Source organism: Abramis brama (genome assembly GCF_963993115.1).
Source record: "Abramis brama genome assembly, chromosome: 18".
Lineage (NCBI taxonomy): Eukaryota > Metazoa > Chordata > Actinopteri > Cypriniformes > Leuciscidae > Abramis > Abramis brama.
Genome location: NC_139980.1, coordinates 19,571,199 through 19,593,763, shown reverse-complemented (window position 1 = coordinate 19,593,763; position 22,565 = coordinate 19,571,199). Strand labels below are relative to the sequence as shown.

At 35.9% G+C, this 22,565-nt stretch overlaps 1 protein-coding gene across 1 annotated transcript; it reads right to left on the bottom strand.

Annotated features, from left to right (window-relative positions):
• Positions 1-5,983: 5,983 nt before the first annotated feature.
• Positions 5,984-22,411, bottom strand: ipcef1 (interaction protein for cytohesin exchange factors 1). Its single transcript, XM_084091236.1, has 9 exons — positions 22,265-22,411; positions 21,822-21,991; positions 18,171-18,244; positions 15,275-15,346; positions 12,187-12,248; positions 11,967-12,052; positions 8,995-9,133; positions 8,105-8,286; positions 5,984-6,956 (listed from the first exon to the last, which is right to left on the bottom strand). The coding sequence occupies exons 2-9, from the start codon at positions 21,978-21,980 to the stop codon at positions 6,711-6,713; spliced, it is 1,020 nt and encodes a 339-aa protein (XP_083947362.1). The 5' UTR covers positions 21,981-21,991; positions 22,265-22,411; the 3' UTR covers positions 5,984-6,710.
• Positions 22,412-22,565: the final 154 nt, after the last annotated feature.

The following is a 22,565-nucleotide window of genomic DNA, read 5'->3' as shown; positions in this document are numbered from 1 at the left end:
TTCTAATGCTTGAATATCTACATAGAACTGGGAAATGTCACCAATTCAGGTTGAGATGGTCACATGATCCGAATTAGATTCTTACACTTTTAGAAAATGAACACTTTCAGGACTACTTTCATTTGAGAATAGTTTACGCAACAGATGGAGAAATATTCACATTGACATCTGCGGTCCAAGTCAGTGATCTATAAGCACAGATGCAGCGTGGGCCAAATAGTTAAGGCAATTTTTAAATGTCAAATATTGTTTATGTTATTTCATTAACATTTTTGAAGCATTTTGAATGTATTAAGTCACCTCTGTCTGCGATTATGTTTAATCGTATTTATCGTATATGATATGCATGATATGTACAGTATTGCAGTTCGGACTGCATTATATTAACTTCGGATTTTCCTTTATATTAAATGTGTTAGGTTGGGTACAGATTAGAGTGCACAGTTCCTTAACCCAAGTAAAAACTCCATTCATTTTCCCCGCCTCCACTCAATCACACCAGCTCGGACTACCCGATCCACTCAGTCAATTGTAGTAAACACTAAATGGCAAGTGGACATAAGTCGTACATGTTTGAGCCAGAAACTAATTCAGGAGAAGTGGAAGAGTGAACCATACAGGGTCGTCGACAAGTAAATGTATCTAAAGACTTAAATCACTTTATGGGAAAAATGACTGAGAAAAATGATTGGAAATTTAATTTAATGTACGGTTAATGGAAATTGCCTACACAAGCTGGAAATTGGTGGCAAATCAGTGCTTGTTCATGTGAGTGATAATCGCTGAGTTAATTTACAAAGACATTCTGTAAGAATCTCCAATGTGTACTTGGATATTTGGATTTCTTTCTGCGAACCAAGACCAGCAGTGTGAAAAGTTTTTGACTGGAACTGACAACAGACAGTTGTGTAGTGTAAAATAAGAGTTGTGTACTGTGTGGGCGGCAAAAGTTGAAAAGTAATTTTAATGCAGTGTCTATTTACAAATAGCCCACCTTGTGGGCAGAGGCTATTTACATAACTCCTCCCACCATTGTCTGGTTGAGCCAGACAAACAGAAGCAGTGGAGTAAGGATAGTGGATATAATTCTTTTTACGTGAATCCTCCTTTTTCTGATCCCATTCTTTTTCCTTTTACCATTGCATATTAGCTTAGAGAAGCATTTATTTTAAATAAAAAATATTCAAAATATGATGTGGTGTCCTTGATCGGACGGATCAACCGTGGCACGTGGTGCAGCGCATAATTGTTAACAGGCTTAAAACCAGCTCCTATCCTGGACCTTTCCTGATCCACAGATGTAATATTTAGGGTTAGAGGTAGGTCTAGGTAAGGGCGTAGAATATGTCAGCTTGAAAATGAACTCTGGAGCAGCAAATTAATTGTGGGTTAACCTAGAGCAAAGATAAAGTAAAATGCCTAATTGAAATTTGGTTGGATGACCATATTTCAGAACAACAACATAAACATATAAATATGAAGCCTTAATTCTTACTCAAAATGACAAAACAATATAAAAACAGCTACAAAGAAAACCACAATAAGCCTGTGAAGCTGTCATCTCCATCCTGATGGATGAGCAGAATCCCATAACATAAACAGGTTCACTCTGACCAATGAGAGGACAGTTTACTCGTATCAACAAATTTTGGTTCGTTTATGAATCGCTTGTGAAAGCGAACAGAACCATCAATGTCAAAATCAAACCTGTGTCATTGAAGTGTAATAATGCTGAGAAAAAGAGAAAAATCACTCACTGCTCTTGATACTGAAGACACTGTTTATTGCTTGTAATCTGTTTCTTTGTGCTTCGTTATTACTGATTATTTGCTAGTATGTTTTGATGCTACATTTAGTTGAAAATTAAAACATTTGCTTGAAATTATTTTATTATTATTTTGTTATCATTTTAAAAATTATTTATAATTAAACAATTAAATAAAGTTAATAGTAAATTTTAGAAATTAATTGTTTAAAGTTGTTAAACAGTTTGTTCGAAAAAATGTTCAATAGCTTTTTTTTGTTCATCTTTGGTACTGAAATTTGTTTCATATCTCTGGTATTTGTAACACTTACTGAAATATTAGTATCGTGACACTAACCCCTAGTGAAAAAATTGGAGGTTGTGATGAATTGAGAATCAAAATGAATCGAAACGTGAGGCCAAATCATAAATTACACATACACAAGGTTCTTTACTAACATTAATGGTTTCATGAAGAACCTTTAACATCCATGGAACCTTTCCATTGCACAAAAGCTTCTAAGGGGAAAACAGTTAAAAATGTTCTTCACAGTAAGAAAAAAAAAATTGGTTATTTTAAGATCTGTTGACTGAAAGGTTGAAAATGGTTCTTATAATTTATGGCATTGCTGAGAAACCCTCTTGGAACCTGTTTTTAAGAGTGTATTAAGAAGGAACCTTTATTTTTTAAGAGTGTATTAAGGTCCTGGTTCTGTTCTGGGGTTGCTATTGTAGTTGAATACACACACACACACACACACACACACACACACACACACACACACACACACACACACACACACACAGACACACACACACACACACACACACACACACACACACACAGACACACACACATACACACACACACACACACACACACACACACACACACACACAGACACACACACACACACACACACACACACACACAGACACACACACATACACACACACACACACACACACACACACACACACACACACACAGACACACACACACACACACACACACACACACACATACACACACACACACACACACATACACACACACACACACACACACACACAACACTGTTAAGAACTTGTGGACAGCACATTATCATTAAGTTTCATTGGACTGGCCACATGTGACCGCTCTGAAGAAATATGGTCCTATAGGAAACATAAAAATACGTAGTATTCCATTCTCCGTCCAACACAGACACTTTCTTCTGTTTACACTGAGTGTCTTGCCTCCTGTCTGACCTCTGTTGTGTGTTAAACCGCTGTCTGCTGCGTAAATAGACAGTAACATTGTTATTTTGAGCCCAGGAGACATGAGTTTACCCTCTCTTCACCTCACAAGAAACAATAACCTGTTTTCAGTGAGCCTTTTTACACATGGCCGAAGGCCTGCGTTGCTTCTCAATTCACATATCCATTCGAAATAGTATAGTATTAGTGCACCCCAAAATGTATAGTGAATATAAACAGTACGCTAAAGGTGCTGTGCATAATTTTTCTGGAGGATGTTTTAAGCGTACATGCTATAGTGAAACAGTGAGGTCAAGGAAGTAAAAATCCCATTCATTTTCTCCATTGATTTCTGAGTAATTGATTTTGAACAATAAACCATTAAAGGCAGACCTATACTAGTAAGCTATTAATTGTTGGTATATGCTTTTGTTAAAGCCATCAGCTTGCATTATTTAATTTATTCTATAACTGTGTTCAAAAGTGGAATTCCTGTTGAAAAACTACATTACCCATGACTGTACAGAGAATCTCCATCAATCAGAAAATTGCGGCAAACAAATTGCACCATAAGACATAGGCTGCATCTGAAAAGCTGACTTGACTTGTTGCCTCGCTGCCCTATCAGGCAATGACTTTGTAGGCAGCATTTGCGAGTGAGCTTTGGTGATAACTAAGCAAATTTGTAATTACTAGAATAGTAATTTCTCGCTAGAAATGGCGCCACAAGTGGAAAACGTTCATCAAAAATGTACATTTACATAAACTGATCACCAACTGCAACCTTCAGATGCCAAGTTTACTTTTTTTAGCTCAGCTGTCACAGAACGGAAAGCATAGGATTGTGGGATATCAAAGGCAGCTAAGGATACATCTATGCTGCCTTCAAACATTGATCAGATGAAGGTTGCATTGATCAGATGCAGCCGTTGAGTCTGTTTCCCTTCACTTTAAATATTTGTTTGCATAAAAAGCATATTTTGTTACAGATGCAATGCTCCAGAAAATTACAAAAAGCCATACCACTCTGAAACATCCTGTGAAATCCATGCATGAAATCCGTTCTGCACAATCCTCTTGTTCGTTAACATTGTCAGGGTCTGAATCGGGCTCGAAAGGTTTAAAATTGCCAATTCAATTGGCAAAAATTAAAACGCCATTGTCAATATTTACATCTGAGTAGAGCTTGCAGATATGAAGGGGAGGGACATTTCCCGAGTACGTGCTGAGCGCTGCCAATCACAACACACTGGGTCAGCTGACCAATCACAACACATTTCGTATTTCGGAAGGCCCCTCCCCTGAAAACGTTGCGTTCAACATAACTGGGGAGAGAGGAGCTGTAATATTGTAAAATATGTGAAAAATAATGTTTTTTTTTTAACAATCAAGACTTCATAAAAGGGCATAATCCTTTAAATACACAGTCCTTTTGTCTTGATTTTCAAATACACTTTTGCTTCAAATAAAAGTTGTGGAAATGTTATGATTCACCTCTTGCTGGTTGGCTTGGTTCAAAGTTTATACATTTTTCAAGACTTTTTGTAAAATCTGTATGGGAAAAATACTCCCGCAACGGTTGCTTACAAAGTGGGCGGGCTCTGTTTGGGCCAATATTACCCAAAACAAAAGCCAAAAAGTTTGTGACAGACTTGAAAAATGGAAACGAATTTGAGGTCAAATGCTTTCACAGCTGTTTGTAACAGACTTGAAAGTTAAGAAAATAAGGGATATATTAGCCAGATGCTAACATTTACACGCAAACAAAACTAGTGTCCTCGCTACATAACAAAAAGGGTGTGTGGTATCAAAACATAATTTAGCATGTTACAGTAATGACATACTACTTAACTATGTATCCAAAAGTACTTTCCCATCACCAGTCAAGTACTGAGATACCTTCTTCATCTGATATTTGCTTATCACCAAAGTTATCTCTGTTTTGTTGTACTGTAGATCATGAAACCATTACACTGCCTGTCCAAAATCAGTTTAGTGAGGTGCGCAAATGCTGCCTGCAAAGTCCTTGCCTGATAGGGCAGCGAGGCAACAAATCAGCTGTCTAAGCTTTTTGAGACGCAGCCATTGTTTCAGTGCATACTATAGGCAAATTTAGTAGCATAAGGACATTCATCTGTCAAATTAGACATTTTACTCGATGGTGCTCCCTACAGGCCTTCAGCTGAAAGTGCCCGGACTCTTCTATTCTCATGTAAATAAGTGTCAAGACAGCAGCCGGATTAACTCTCTTTGTGTTGAAGGACAAAAGCTGGCAGCAGCAGATGGCCGAGTGTGATCGGTTGCTGGACTTTTCTTAAAAAGTTTCTGTTTATATATACATTCATATACTCGTCCCTCACAGATGGCATGATAGAGAACCGCAGCTGTGTCGAGCGTCATTCCTCGAAAGACATTTCGCGCATTTCTTTTAATTTAAATTAAAGATGTTAAAGGGACCAAAAATGAAAATTCTGTCATCATTTACTCATCGTAATGTTGTTCCAAACCCATTACTTTCCTCGGAATCATCTTAGAAGCACAAATGAGTAGCCTATCATTTGTATGGTTTAATCACATAATGTACCTATCCATCGCAAGTCCAAGAATATACACACCTCAAAAAGTTACTTAAAATATTGTAAAAGTAAATGAAGAGACATAAACACTGAGCAGTGCACCTACATTCATGCTATTTTTCACTGACATTTTAAGATATTTCAGTGAAAGTTGCTTTCAGTTAAAACATTTTAGTCTGGGACTAGGCTTAAGCCTCGTCTGAAAACAAGGGTTAGACTTTTACTCAAGTCGCATTGGAATTAGTGACTGGTTTCCAGGCACCCTTTACACCTCTGGTCAGTTCCCCTCAAAACGAACCACATGTCATCGCATCAACTATACGCATATTTCACCAATTTTGACTAATAGAAAGTGTCTACGTTTTGGGTCCAGTACATAATGACGACTCTCAATTTCTCAAATACACACAAATAGACAACACAATTTTGAAAGAAACTATTAAACAGCCATTTTTATTTCCTTTTGCACTCTTTGAGCATTAATTAATTATAAAATACCAAGTAAACATTTATACAGTTAATCATAACACATTAATCATATGACATTTACAAAAATGTACAATACTTAAGACATTAAATTACAGTTGTAAAATGCTAAAATATGTACATCTTAAAAGAGACTGTCATGTTAAAAACACGCAAACAAGACTGCACTTCTAAAAAGATTAAGCACAAACAAGTTTGTGTGTGTGTGTGTGTAATGGAGTGATTAGGGCTGAACAAGAGATGTGCATGTACAGTATGAGTGAATTTGGTAAAATAAATGTATAGCCTGCATTAAAAGGTCAATCCAGACAACCAATGTCATGACATGAGTGATTAATAAAACCAAATTAAAAACACCATTTAATTGAAACATTTGTAATAAAGCATTACAGAACGTCTACAAACATGTTCTCCCGCTTTTATCAAAACACTGAATGACAAGCAATACATCAGATAAAATGATTCTGAACTACAAAGGCGAAACGCAGTAACTCCTCATCATTTTTCTCAGTTTCATGATGTAGTTAAGCGTTCTTCCTTTATAGGCCTGAATCTGAATGAAGTGTTTCAGAGGAGCTGTATGTGTGTCCAGCAGGAAACCAGTGTCGTACAGGCACACATCTGGTTGAGTTGGTCTTTTCGGGGTTATAACCAGCGTCTCATCTTCACAGGCTGGTCTCCGTTAAGACGGGGACGGTAGGGAACGCAGCGATCGGGCCGAAGAGCGACAGGCGTTGGGGCTGAGTTTGAACCAGTGGTTTCTGGGCCTGCGACTCCACGGGACTCTCGTGTTTCTCTCCCATCTCTTGCAGCAGGAGCACATTAGCATCTCGCCACTGTCTGTATTTACAAGCGCTCAGAGACGGTTCGCTCAAGACCTGCTCTATGGCCTGCAGATCGGCCTCCTTAGCCTGAAATAAAGCAAAGAATGTTGGTTTCTTCTCTGAAACTTTAAATATAACTTCCCAAAGTTAAAGTGAAGCTGCTATGTTTGTTATATCAATACTGCCATCTAGTGTCTGTAGACTAGGGTCAATGACAGATAGGCGTGTCAAAGAAAAATAAAAAATAAAATCTAGTGCATGTGCCTAATACTTTGTATATATATATTCTTTGTACTCATATTTGTTTTCGACCCTTTATACAATTCAAACAGAATTTTTTTAACAGAACTGTCAATTAATAACAGTTCATTATATGTAGAATACATGTTAGTCATTATTTCACAATAAAAAATATACATATTTATATTTTGAGAAATGTTAAGTGTCGGCTTCTAATTAAGTGATAAAAATCAGTAGAATTTTTTTTACACAATACTCATCTCTGCAAACAATAGTTTCGAAACACTTTACATTTTACTACAAAGTTATATTTAATATCCAATTAATTTAACTCACAATGGAAATAAGTGCACGCAAGTTCCTGATCGTGATGAATGATGGGATACGCTTGGCGTCAAATACCTCTCTGAAGCATGATAGTGTGGTTTTAGTGTCTGTTAAATGTCCTGCACTTTGTTCGCCCTAGGACGGTCTTGCACACTCACTTCCTGTCGCGTACATGGGCTCTCGAGTGGCGAAAGTGTGGGTGTTGGGACAGGCCAACCGTCTGCCTCTGACTACACGCATTTATACTACAGAATGTGCAAGTCAACTAGCCTTCTCTTGGTATATAGAGGAAGTCAAATATATAATTAGACAAAACAGTACTGATGAAAAGAGGACACAACGGTGCACTGCACCAACATAAATGACATACTTCACAACTACAAGTCATGATTGTTACTAAAACGTCACAATTTTACCATATTAACAGTAACCGGTGAATCTAACATCCATTCGATTTTAGTGTTCAGAAGCATTTTGCATTAAGCATTTAGCAGTTTCTGTTTTAAAAAAAATTTGAAAGAAAAGAAACTGTCTGGCTTAATAAAGGAAAATAGTAAAAATAGTTTCTATGTCGATTGAATCTAGATCATTTGAGCAGTTTATAGGTTTCCTGCAAATTCATTACCATTGAGACAAACAGTAAAACATTTGAACGAGCAAAATCTCACCTTTAAAGTGCTGTTTAAAGCTCGAATGAGGTGCAGTTTGTCATTAACACTCTCATCTCTGCAGCGCCTAATGAAGGAGGACCTGAAGTCACGTTTGGTGCTCGGCTGCGGGGCTCCTGTGGGCGACAGACTCGCTTGCTTGAGGTGAAGATACAACATCTCCATCTCATCTGATGGGGCGCCTGATGAAACAATGTCACAGGAGCATTACATACCAAACTATTTACAGGATTACCACGCTTTCTGAACTATGGATTTCCATGACTTTTCCAGGAGTTCACAATAACTGGATAAGGATTAAAAAAAAAATATTATATATATATATATATATATATATATATATATATATATATATATATATATATATATATATATATATATATATATATAATTATGGCACAATAATAATTTTACAGAGACAATTTCTTGACAAAAACAAATAGTTTTAGAGTTGAGAATAATTATAATTAGTTTTTTTATTTTATGGTTTTACTATTTTCTTATGTTCAGACATATTCACATAAGTTTGAATCTAATTTATACTTGGCACATTTTAGTAAAAAAAAAGTTGTGAAATTCTTGGTATTTTTAAAGGGTCATGACATGGATTTTTTATTTATTTTATTTACTATGTTCTTTGAGGTTCACTTATAATATTAATCAAGTTTTTTGCACAAATTATTTTCAACCCTCATTCTGACCCTCTGTCTGAAATGATCTGTTTTTAAGGCACAGCTTCTTTAATGCTGGTCAGTAAACGGCCACTGTTATGATTGGCTGATGACTGGTTGTAACAACATGAAGGTGGGTAAATTATGATCTCTTTAAACCGTTTTTAATTTGGATTTGCACTTATAAGGATAAAACATCTCTTTCCAGCGCTCACTCACTGTCATTTCCTTTGAACTCCTGTATTTTGAGGATGGGGTCGTCCTCTGAGCTGATCTCGTGCCACGACTCGCTGTCTGCGCTCTGAGTCTCTGTGCGGTGACATGGAGAGGAAGAGGAGCGGGGGGGCAGGAGACAACCCTAAGAGACACACACACACAGATAGACCTCAAATATAACAGCAATCTTTCAAAACCTCACACAGAAAACAGAAACTTGTATGACAAATATGTATATATGGGTGATTCTTAGACTATGGGCACTTTTATGTACTTTGGTCATATTTTTAAAAATACATACAATTTTGGACAAAATCCTATTTCTTTTTCAAACTAACAATAAAACCTCCTTAAAAACTTTTTACTACCTTTCTATTATGATTTTTTCATACTTTTCAACCTCCTTATAGGTGTCAAAATCACTGTTTTATCCTTGTCGCACACCCAGACTTTTTAACTTCAACAATGAAAATACAGTTTAAAAGTATGACTTATCTGGTAACTATTAATATACCTAAATTAAGCACTAGTAAAATAATTAAAATACATTATAGTATTTAATGTGAGACCACCATCAATATTACTTTTTATACAAAATATAGCTGTCGCACAGAATTGGTGTCATTTCCACCACAACACTGTAATGTCCCTTTAAAAAGTTTGTGTGAAAGATTGTTTAGGTGGTTTCTATGGAAATGTTCAGAGACATCAGAGCACATGTTGGACATGGAGGCAATTTTAAATTTTCATCAAGAACAAAATAAGAAAAATCAAGGTAAATATTGCTTGATCAGTTAATATATTTATTCTACGTCATTTCCAAACATGCTGTACCTTCAAGGGTGTTTTTAAAAAGTTAAAAATTTTAAGTTAAATAAGAGTATTTTACATACATGAAATGCTAAGTATTAATTCAAAGCTAATCAGTGAAGCTATCTTCCATTTTTTCACAAAAAACTACAGAAATGTCATTTCCACCACACTGCCCTCTGTGGTGGAAATGACAGCATGTGGTGGAAACATGCTGTACCTTCAAGGGTGTTTTTAAAAAGTAAAAAAAAAATTAAGTTAAATAAGAGTATTTTGCATGCATGAAATGCTGAGTATTAATTCAAAGCTGATCAGTGAAGCTATCTTCCATTTTTTCACAAAAAACTACAGAAATGTCATTTCCACCACACTGCCTTCTGTGGTGGAAATGACAGCATGTGGTGGAAATGACATTTATGATTACAAAGTACAATTTATATAGATTGCAAGAGTAGATTGAATTGTGAAATTTATTTTTCAAATAAATATTTCTCTAAATATTACTGTTTCTCTACATTCACGTTAATTCATTGTCATTTCCACCACCACCCTGTAATTTCCATCACCACACACATTTTTTAAAAACATTTAAAAAGTTCTCATCACACATTAAAAATGTATCCACAATTTACGAGATCATGCTCTACTTAATATAAAAATTCAAGTTATTTATTTTCTAATAAGCTCTTGCCCAAACCAATATTAAATTTCAGAGTGTGACAGGTGTACAGTTCACCATTTGGTCCTTAGGGCAGTTAATTTATCTCATTGACAAATGTTTAATTATTGTACATTGTGGAAAAACTGATAAAACTAGTTACAAAAATGATCTTAGACAATTTTTGAGTGGCATAAGTTATTCTGTTTTTAAATAACAGCTGTATATAGAGATGTGGTGGAAATGACATTTGTTCATTGCAGGTCGGAAAAAATTTAAAATATTAACAATTTCTCTTGTAATCTAAGTTTGTCCTCTTACAGACCTTAAAACTAGACAAATTATTTAATCTTATGAGACTGTGTTATGTGACTTTTGAACAAGTTTTTTTTATTCAACTTCACAAGCCTAAAAGTGCCCCTAGTTGAAGAAACGCCCATATATATATATATATTTGTCACACAAGTTTCTGTTTTAAAATAGAGAGAGAGAGAGAGAGAGAGAGAGAGAGAGAGAGAGAGAGAGAGAGAGATTTTTTTTTTCTTAGATGCCATCCAAAAGTTTGGGTAAGTAAGATTTTTGAATATTTTTCTCTTCTGCTCACCAAGGCTGCTTTTACTTGATCAAAATACAGTAATAATGAGAAATATTGCAATTTTAAAAAAACTTATTTTCCATTTTAATATTTTTAAAATATAATTTATTCCTCTTATGGCAAAGCTGAATTTTCAGCATCATTACTCCAGACTTCGGGGTCACATGATCCTTCAGAAATCATTCTAATATGCTGATTTGTTAATATAATCAAGAAACATTTATTATTGTTATCAATGATTCATGCTGCTTAATATGTTTGTGGAAACCATGATTCATTTTTATTTATTTTTTCAGGATTCTTCAATGAATAGAGAGATCAAAAGAACAGCATTAATTAGAAATTAGTGCTGGGAAACGATTAATCGCATCCAAAATAATATTTTGTGTTTACATAATGTGTGTGTGTACTGTGTAGAATTATGTTGTATATATAAATACACACATATGCATGTATATATTTAAAAAGAAAATGTGCATGTAATATTGTAAATAAATATAAATATAAATATTTTATATATTCTTTTTTTTAAATATATACATGCATGTGTGTGTATTTAAATATACAAAATAATTATACACAGTATACACACACATATTATGTAAACAAACTTTTATTTTGGAAGCACTATTAGAAATATAAATCTTTAGCAACATTATAAATGTCTTTACTGTCACTTTTGATGAATTTAATGTGTTCTTTCTGAATAAAAAAAATAAAAATCGGACCCTAATTTTTTGAATGGAAGTACATGTGGAAATTCACCATTGCGTCATTGTTTCGTCATTTCCCATTTTCACATTCATAACACATATAAATCGAAATTAATAGAGGTGTTGAATGAATGCTGGTGTTTATTACGGTAAGCAAGCTATTAATATTAGCATGTCTGGATAAAGTGTGGTTACTCACACGCAGAGAGCCGGGGGTGAGCTGATCTGTGTCCTCCACAGACACCTCAGCTTCATCATCATCATCGCTCTCCTCACTGTAGCACTCTATATTCACACAATCACAGTCTCAATATGACAAATCAGCCACTAAAATGTCAGGTTAGGTTTGCTGGAAGATGTGGACTGAATAGACACTCAGTGTTAACTAGGCTTCCGTTAGCATGTGTGTGAATCTTTACCTCCGTTTGTTGAGTCTGTGGGCTCAGGTTCATTTGAAGCCTGGGTGAGTTTAGCCAGCCATCTAGGTTTAAAAATAACAAAACATTAATTACAGTAAACCTACACTTATCAGATCGGTGGAATGATTGTAATGGATCATTATGTATGTCCTCTGCCCACAGTTTAATAGCAGCACACCCACAGTTTTCTCTCAATGTTTTCCACTCACAGGTTTATGTATGTTTCAACAAACCCTTACAGGAAAGTTTTACAAGAACCAAAAAAAAAAAGATATTTCTGTCAACATTTACTCACACTTTGTTCAAAACCCAAATGTTTTTTTTCCTTCCATGCAACATAAAAGGAGATATTTTGAATAGATATGCACCGATTGCAATTTTCTTGGTTGATTCCGAATTTCCGTTTCTTTTTTTGTAAGTGTGACCTGCCGATACAGATTTTCTTTCAAAGAACTATAATTGACAGCTGATACAAACAGAAATCTACTTTTCATCAATGCAACATTTTATTTTCATTAAAAAACAAAAAAAACAAAAACAAGATCCAATAGAATAGAATAAAGAGTGATATTAAATAAACACAGCTTTAAGTTTTTCAGGTGGGTATATGGTATATTCAGGTAATACTACAGAATTTAAAGTAATCAAATGTAAAATAACACTGAATAGTCTTCAATGTAAAAACTAAATGCAGATTAATGCTTACAATTAGTGACAAAAGTTACTCAGTCAAGAGATTCAAGTGATTTTCTCTTTGTCTTTTGTTCTTTAACATGAGCAGCAGGTTTATTAGACTGCTGTCACTTTAAGAGTTTATGCACAGATCCAATATACTGTTACACAACTGTGTTTAACTGAATACTCGCCAAGATGTGCATTTTGACCGCTTAAGCGCAGTAAGCCACTCATTTTGGTACTTGCGACTCAAGCGGCTTGAGACTGAGGCGGCTTGTGAGCTCATATAGATCACGGGTGTGTGCGCTTTTGGTGTGAGCGTGAAACCTGTGAGAATTAGTGACATTATGCGCAATACAAGCACTATTGAACCCGGAGCGAATGAGACGAGTGAGTGAGAGGAGGCAGGTGTGTGTCACTTCGCCGTCGAAGAGAAGAGAGAGCGAGAACGAGCATCTGACGTTATTCCCTTTGCCGCTGGCAACAAAACGGACTGGCTCGGAATCGGAAAGACGTGAGACTGACCGTCCGGTTACCAGTCAAGCCAATCATGCGGAAAATCGTCCGGTCCGTGGCCGGTCGATCATTGCATCTCTAATTTGGAAGAATCACGACTAGTGCAGTCACTGTATTTATTAAAAATTATATTTTTGGAATGTTGCAAGTTAGAAGGTCCTCAGTATAGTTTACAGCATTATCTGGGAGAGAATTTCTTTAATATTTACACACACTATCTTTCAAAAGTCTGTGGTCATTTTTTTTTTTTAAGAAATTGGTTCCCGGCCTGTGTCCGTTTTCAAACTGATCCGTGCATTTCCACTGCAAAAAAATAAAATAAAAAAATAATTCGGTTCCACCCCAGCCCTAAAAACTTTATTCAAGCTGCATTGGAACCCTAGAACTAGTGATGTAGGGGATGGGGGCGGTTCAGGGGCGGAGAAATGTAGCGTCTCACAAAGTTTTCTAAACTGTTTTGGTTTCTACACTGTAAAAAAAATATTTTCATGATATGTTATCAGAACTTATTTTTCTTTTGTCAAATCAACTTAGATAATTAATGTAGTTCAGATAACATAATACAATGAAAGAGATTGGTTTAATCAACAGAAACTCAAAATATTAACTCAATTTTTTTCAATGAACTCAAAATTGTAAGGCAACCATGCAACTTATTTTAAGTTAAACCAACAATTGTTTTTTTTACAGTGTAGCTACTGTGCTAACATCTCTTGCGAGTTTCAACTTTATCGGAAAAAGACAACATTTTTGTTCAGCAGTGGCGTATGGAGGAAACATGCCCTCAACAGTCTAATTTGGTCTTCACCGGAGATCCAAGACAAACTAGAGAGCTCAACACAGGATTATATTCAAGTACGTTCTCTAAAACATAAGCAACAGATGTACACAAACACCCTCATGGGCCATGTTGGTTTTTGAACTGGTTACGTAGTCCGATAAACAACACGTAGCAAAGAAACCCGTTACATCATCGTTTGTTTCTTAAGTCTGTGGAAACTCGAGTCTCTGTGGAAAGCTCTATTAGGATGTTTTCACACTAGCACTTGTAAATGCAGTTTTCCGCAATCAAATTGAATGCAATCCAACCAAGTGTGAAAGCACCCTTAAGGCGAGACACTATAGGTGAATAGGGTAACATTTTTAACTAGCAGATATCACCATGAAACTTTCCCAGTTGATTACCTACATTAAGATGAGAAAAAAAAATGATTACAAGTTTTCTGTAATTTAATGTTTAAATATGCAAATTATGCATTATCTAATTAAATATGCGCTAATTTGCAAACTAGTATTGGATAAAGCCAGGTTCAAAATTCTTTTTTCATTGTGTTCACATATTAGATGGGAAAAAAATTACAGAGGGATTTATGGATATCTACTTTTGTTATCCTGTAAATAAGAATATACTGTCAATAGCCTTAAAAAATTGATTTTCACCATGTTTTTTGGAATAAAATGTTATATAAATCAGGCTAGGAATAATATATTTACAAATCCCTCGGTAAATGTCTTCATAATATAACTAGGTACAAGACTGGAAAGTTTGGTGTGTATAGGTGCTACTGAAGTGTTTCAGACTTTTTTTCCACCACAAGTCTGAAAGAAGACATGTTATTGATTTTGCCTGCCGTGTCTCGCCTTAAGTGTAATATTTGATAAAATACTTCAAATAGTGTGCATAACTTTGGACACATGATATCAGATAAAGCTCAGTTGAGGAGTCCACACTGTATTTTTAGCACTGGAGGTCTGCAAAACCCTGTCTTTGCAAATCTTCATCAAACATGCTCAACTGCATAGTGTGCAGCAGAGAGATTTGGCCACAGCTAGGTGTCAATGCAGCCTGTCACACTGCAGTGCAAACATGTCACCAAAAGAACAAAAAGTCACTCACTTGTTCATGTCTTTCAAGTTTTCAGCTGCAAAGTAGAGTGTCACCATGTGGAGGTGGCTTGTTTTCATTGCACTGGAAAAGAAGAAATAAGTGAACACAAATAAAAACATACACAACCCCAGCAGTTCTCAAGGATGATATATTTGGGGATTGTGTGGTTACATGACGTAGTGGAAGCATTACAAAAAACAAACATGTATTTGACACCAAAGTTTGTCTTCTGTCTTATCTACATCCAATTATTGTCATCAAAGTAAAGCACCATCACTGTATGCCTTTAAGAAGGAAGTCTAAACACAGCGGTTCATACCACATATTTATAACACAGGAAACTGTCTGCTGTGAGCGCACATTAAGTGGGGTACAGATGACACCCTTCCAGTGCTTTAAAAAAAAAAAAAAATCTGATTTGGAGGTTGAGACTTCACACCACATGTTCTAAATGCAAAAGTCAAATGACAACCTCAGAACTATTTTAACTATGATGTTCTGAGTAGTTGCCAGGGTGTTTCTTTGCTGTCACTAGTGTTTTGCTAGGTTCCGATGCAGTCCCTAAGTAGTGCTTTTAGTGCATTGCTATGGCTGCTAGTTTGCTCGGGGTGCTTTCTATGACAATTACTAACATAATATGTACACATAGACTCCGCATTCGACCTCTCCAGACATGTCGACGTGTCCACCATCTTGGAACCATCAACATTTCAGATGCAGTCGTCAAGATGCCACAACACTAGAAGAAAGTCCTGAAGAAATGGGATAACCTTTCACAGGTTTCACAGAGAATGTGTTGGTTTGTGTTTTAACTCAACATTACAGGTTTTAAAACCATAGTAAATTCATCTGGTTGTATTGTTTTACTGTAGCAAAATCACCAGCTGAAGTTTATTGTAGATCGAGATATTCATACATGCATACGATTATGGTTACAAACGCACAATCAACTTGTTCTCAAGTATTCACAGATTGTCTTTATGAAGAACAGCTTGCGTAAAGTGGCCCAGTTGGTAATGAGGCACTTGTATCGCTAATGTATCGGTTGTTATGGTGTTGCCATGCAGTTGCTTCATGGTTTCATAGATCATTGCTAGGGTGTTTTGGCTGGTTGCTATACAGTTGTAAAGACGTTCAGTGTGGATGCCAAGGAGTTCGTATGAAGTTGTTTGGGTGTTGCAGGAGGTTTCTAGGGTTTTGTTATGCTATAGCTAGGATGTGCGAGGTTTGATAGTCCATTTCGAGTGTGTTCTCGATGGGGTGTAGGATGTTGCTAGGATGTTCTGGGAGGTTGCTAAGATGTTCTGTGTGGATGACAAGGATTGTCTATGAAGCTGATTGGGAGTTGCATGTGGTTGCTAGGTGGTTCCTAAGGTGGTGTGAATGTTTTTAAATGTGTTGTTAAAGCTGCTACAGTATTCTGGGTCGTTGTTAAGGCATTGCTAGGTGGTTCTAAATGTGGTCTGAGTGTTTTTAAATGTGTTGTTAAAGCTGCTACAGTATTCTGGGTCGTTGTTAAGGCGTTGCTAGGTGGTTCCAAAGGTGGTGTGAGTATTTTTAAATGTGTTTCTAATGCTGATACGTTATTCTGGGTCATTGTTAAGGCGTTGCTAGGTGGTTCCAAAGGTGGTGTTTGTATTTTTTAAATGTATTTCTAATGCTGCTACAGTACTCTGGGTCGTTGTTAAGGCGTCGCTAGGTGGTTCTTATGGCATTGCTATATTGCTGGTAGGAGACTGCTTACTTGCCCAGGTGAAAACAGCTCCTCATCTCTCTATGATATTCTGGTCCCTTTCTGGGAATATTTCTGTTCATTTTGTCATCTCCAGGTGAAAATCATAAATCCCCCCAAAAAATTGTAATACGCCTCTCCTTAACCCTTTAGAACCGGCTGTGTCGTTGCCGACACATACCAGCAAGCTGTATTCATTTTAACGTAACTCTTCAACCGTTTGCACTATCAAAACCATGACAGTAGACAACATGCCCCTGACAGTAGACAACATGTGCTTTTCGGCAATATACGGCTTATTACGGTAATGTCATGCTTTCCGTCTGCAAATGACAGCAGCGCGGGAAGGAAGGATTTGAACAGAGAGATACTAAGCGCATTTGAATTGCATAAAATAATAAAAGAAACGAACAAATACATGGCGAAAGAAGTGTTAGACATCAGAAGAGGGGATTGGAATGATTTTTAATGAAACTTGGGAAGCGGATGGCCGTTACTCTTTCACGTATCTAAGCATGTAGTGAGTGCATGTGTATGTGTGCATGTCTATGAATGCGTGCATTTGTATGTGTGCGTGTATGAAAAAAAGTGTCCTAAATGAAAACTGTGCAACCCAATGTCACAAAAAAGACTTGTATATATGAATTATAGTTAGTTTCTTTCGTTCATGATTTTTTTTTTTTTTTCTAAATAAAAATCAGTAAATTTATTCTCGTTTTTTTTATTTTTGTCTATTTAAATTCTATTTACAAACTCACCACACACAATAATAGTCAATAACTGTAATTTGTTGAAAGCTTTTTCTGAAAAAGATTAAGACAGCACATTAAGACAGCACACTGTTTTAGAATTGTACAGTCAAAAAATCTAAATATGTGAAAAACACCTATTTTAGCTTCAGGTTCTAAAGGGTTAACAAGCCACATATTTTAAGGTATAATTAATTTGCAAAGGGGTGAGTTTCACATCAGAGTAATACTTTTGGTTAGGGATTTGACCAAGTATTATATGTTGCCAAGTATAAGCAAACTACACTAACCATCCAACATGCAGTAATTTCAGAAAGACAGATAAGATGCATTGATACGATGCAAATAGGCATTTCGTGTTACTAGGTCAGGGTTTTTACAAACCACAAGCAGTCAAAAATCTAAATAAGGAAGACAAACTCACAACTTCTTCTTGCATTCGGTAGCCTGTTCTACGATGAAGTCCCTCATACTGATGTAGCCTTCGGCCTTCTCTGCCTGAAAGGAAATGGAGATCATTTATCTCTAGAAAAGGGCAGCGCTTTCTAAAAGCATCGTAAAACCAAGTACATCGTAGAAACCACTGGCACCAATGGTCTATACAATCTACTTAAGATAGCTATGCTTAGAAATGTAGCCTTGCTCTGGAGCAGTTTTTATTTTGGGTAAAAGATCGCAAAACAAAATTGTGAGCTGTGAGCTGAAAAAAACATTTCTCTGACAGGTCACCCCAATGTTGCTCTAAAGTTGAGCACTTCACAGTGCAAGAATTTTTAGAATTCTTTTTTTAGACAGAAAAATATTAAATATGTCTTATCAGGCATATTTAAAACAAGATATGCTAATATTAAAAGACCCTATTTAAACATTTTTTTAAAAAATTTGACAATGACATTAATAGTATGGGTATTTTGTGTGGAGAATCCCCTCAATGGCCTCTCTTGAACTTGTGACATTCTGTAGTGAGGGGGAACTCGGTTCAGAAATATTGTTAAGCTATTATTCTGACCATTATTCTGCAATCCTCACTCCCTTTCTCATTTGCTTGCTAAAGGCCCGTTCACACCAAGTACGAACGATAACTATAAACTAGTGCTGGGAAAAAATTAATCGCATCCAAAATAAAAGTTTGTGTTTGCATAATATATGTGTGTGTGCTGTGTATAATTATTTTGTATATATAAATACACACATATGCATGTATTTATTTAAGAAATATTTGCATGTATATTCTGTATATACATTTATACATAATTTATATTATATATAAATATAAATAATTTATATACAGTGCAATGCATAAGTGAATACACCCATGCTAAAGTTGACTAAAAAGAGGAATAAAAAATCATATTTTGGAAATTGAACTTAATGCCTTAATTTAAAAAATTAGGAAAAATCCAACCTTTAAGGACACCAATTTTCTTTGTGAATGAATAATGTATCGTAAATAAATAAATGTTCTTCCTTAAAATACATGGTGCATAAGTGAGTACACCCCTATGTTAAATTCCCATAGAGGCAGGCAGATTTTTATTTTTAAGTATTTTTTAAATTTTTTTTTTAGGATACTATGCATCCTGATAAAGTTCCCTTGGCCTTTGGAATTAAAATAGCCCCACATCATCACATAGCCTTCACCATACCTAGAGATTGGCATGGGGTACTTTCCATAAGATCATCTCTCAATGCAAATCAAACTAGCTTTTAGGCTAACTGAAATAAAATCATGCCAATATCTAGGTATGGTGAAGGCTATGTGATGATGTGGGGCTATTTTAATTCCAAAGGCCAAGGGAACTTTATCAGGATGCATAGTATCCTAAATTTTGTTTTTTTTTAAATACTTAAAAATAAAAATCTGCCTGCCTCTATGGGAATTTAACATAGGGGTGTACTCACTTATGCACCATGTATTTTAAGGAAGAACATTTATTTATTTACGATACATTATTCATTCACAAAGAAAATTGGTGTCCTTAAAGGTTGGATTTTTCCTAATTTTTTAAATTAAGGCATTAAGTTCAATTTCCAAAATATGATTTTTTATTCCTCTTTTTAGTCAACTTTAGCATGGGTGTATTCACTTATGCATTGCACTGTATAAATAAATAAAAATCTTAAATATATACATGCATATGTGTGTATTTATATATACAAAATAATTATACACAGTACACACATATATATTATGCAAACACAAACTTTTATTTTGGATGCGATCAATCGCGATTAATTTTTTCCCAGCACTACTATAAACGCTAAAGATATAGTTCTAAAAATCTTTAGAGCCCTTAAGCTGCTTGATTTGCATTTACTTTTTGGCATTTTACAGTGCCTAGCAACGCTCTCTGTTCATGGGCATCTAAAATAAATTAATAACACAAATAAAAGAAAATAAAAATGCACTAAAATAGTAATATTTATTACAATTTTACACATTTGTCAGTGCTATTTATCTGTAATATAAATAAGATGCTTAAATTTTATCTAGACAGTGATACTGTCATTCAGTGTAATGGATGAAACTGTGGTAGCCTATAACAGATCATTTGCATTGCACTGAATGACAAAAACATTCGGGGTGCCTTTTGATGATGTCACAGACTGCCAGTCAGTTTTTTCTATACGATTTCAAAATGGCTCCTTGTTCCTTTTTCACTAAATGACCGCTAAAAAACAACTGCGTATTCGGTAAAAACTGTAAGACATAGTCCTTTTTACAGAGCCCCTAAAGGGACCTTTGCAAAAATAAAAAAAATATACAGACTTTCACGTGTTCACAAGAAACTATTGCACGAGAAACTTTTCACATACGCACAGGATTTATTTGTGCTTGCGTTACAATTTCCATTTTGTATCCTATCTATTACATATTTCCTTTGTGCGTCACTGCCATTTTACTAAAATGAGAGTATGGATGCGCAGAAATTGATAAAGATCTATTTGCTCAAAATTTGGCTTTAGTTAGGGACTAATATACCTCTATTATCATTCTCCATGACGGACGAGAAACTGCGCCGTGAAATAGGCTGATGGCGCAGCTGTGCATTGTCCTATTTGACAAGTTCAAGGGTCCATAAAAAGGGCTGATACAGCAAAAACTGCTACAAATTTGACTTTCGTTAGGGCAGGGCGTCATATTTTAAGGCCTTGTCACTTTAAAGGCACACTATGCAGTTTCCTTTTTTCTCAAACAGTGACCCCTAGAGTCGCTGTGGAGTACTTGTATTTAACGATTCTGTAGTAAATACTACTCACGCAGAGCCGTCTCTACACTCTTCCGACCACGCTTTCTTCGTTTTCTTGTCGACTCTGCCATGATTCACGTCTGAAATGCGTGCTAGTGTCTTCCATAGAGGCTGCTTCATATGTTGTTGATGTATATGACATCGTGCCGTAAAGCAAGTCGTGATTCTCACGAGATTTGTCGGGTCGCCACCTCTCAAACTTGCATTGCTGGTTTTGCCAGTGGCGTCCCACCCCCGCTTTGCTATCGGGATGATTCGCCCTACTACGAGTTCGTTTACCATCGAAATGATTTCAAAGCTTTTATATTAAGGTACAAATCTTGCATAGTGTGCCTTTAATGAATTTAATTCTGTGGTGACCGAGAAAAAGTGTGCATTGTCATATGCCAAGTTTAATGGTTAATGAAAAAACATTGGTACAGTAAAATATTATACAAACTTGGATTCCATTAGGGCAGTATATATACATTGTCCCCTATTAAAATGATTGGAACAGTAAAATGTTCTAAAATTTCATATTTCGCAAGTAACAAGTTAACAGTCCAGACTCTTAATGAGAAATGAATCAAACTGCTGGTGTGATTGGCTGTTCACCACACTTAGGTGCACACGCTCCAGAGCAAATCATTAAACTCTGGTTCAAACCCACACAACCCAGCTGACAGAGAACATTTATAGTGATGCTAACACTAACCTCAGAGTTAGCTTATGGCTTATCATTTCCAAAATTAGATAATAAATGATCTTTCAACACATAAACACACTTGTTCACATTTTCAGTAGAGACGCCACGCATTATCAAGGGAAAACCACACACGACTTACCGTGTCAGATGTGTACCAGTAGAGCGAACATTTCTTGAGCACAAACCAAAACTTTTTCCATCTCCAGCCCAAGAGCCCTTTGCTTTCTTTCCTTTTGTACAACCAGCCCTGACAGTCACCCTGGCCCAGGTCTTTCACCGAGACCCTTCTGCGGCTCATCACACCATCTCCTATCACAAACAACAAACCAACACATGACAATAAGACAACAACAGTGCCGTTCTCACTGGGTTCACCACTCAACAGTACTTTGGAACATCAATAGCAAAGATAATAGTGCATGATGCAGTCAAAAAGGTCATGATTACGTTAACAGAATTCAAATTTATCTTTGTACATTGTGTACTGGCAAAAACAGGAACATTTTACTCCTTCAGCAAGTTTAAAACATCTATAACTTATCTTGACAATAATAATCGTGTGTTACACTTCTTCCTGCTTACCTTGAGGCTTCTCGGCAGCAAAGTCTTGAAGAGGGTACTGAAAGAACAAAGAGAAAGAAAGACTGTAAATTAAACAGTGAGCTCAGCCATCAGCGCCCACAGCTCCGAGAGACAGCACTAATAACACAGCCTTCACTTCCCTGTACTAACACACACATGCCAGTAAGAGAGTTCAAGTACACACACACACACACTAATGCTGAGATCCTTCCTCTCTCTCACTTTCAAAACGCATTCACATATATATGCTATATATAGCTATGTACAGTGTATGGAGACTTACCACAAGGCTTCTGAAGAT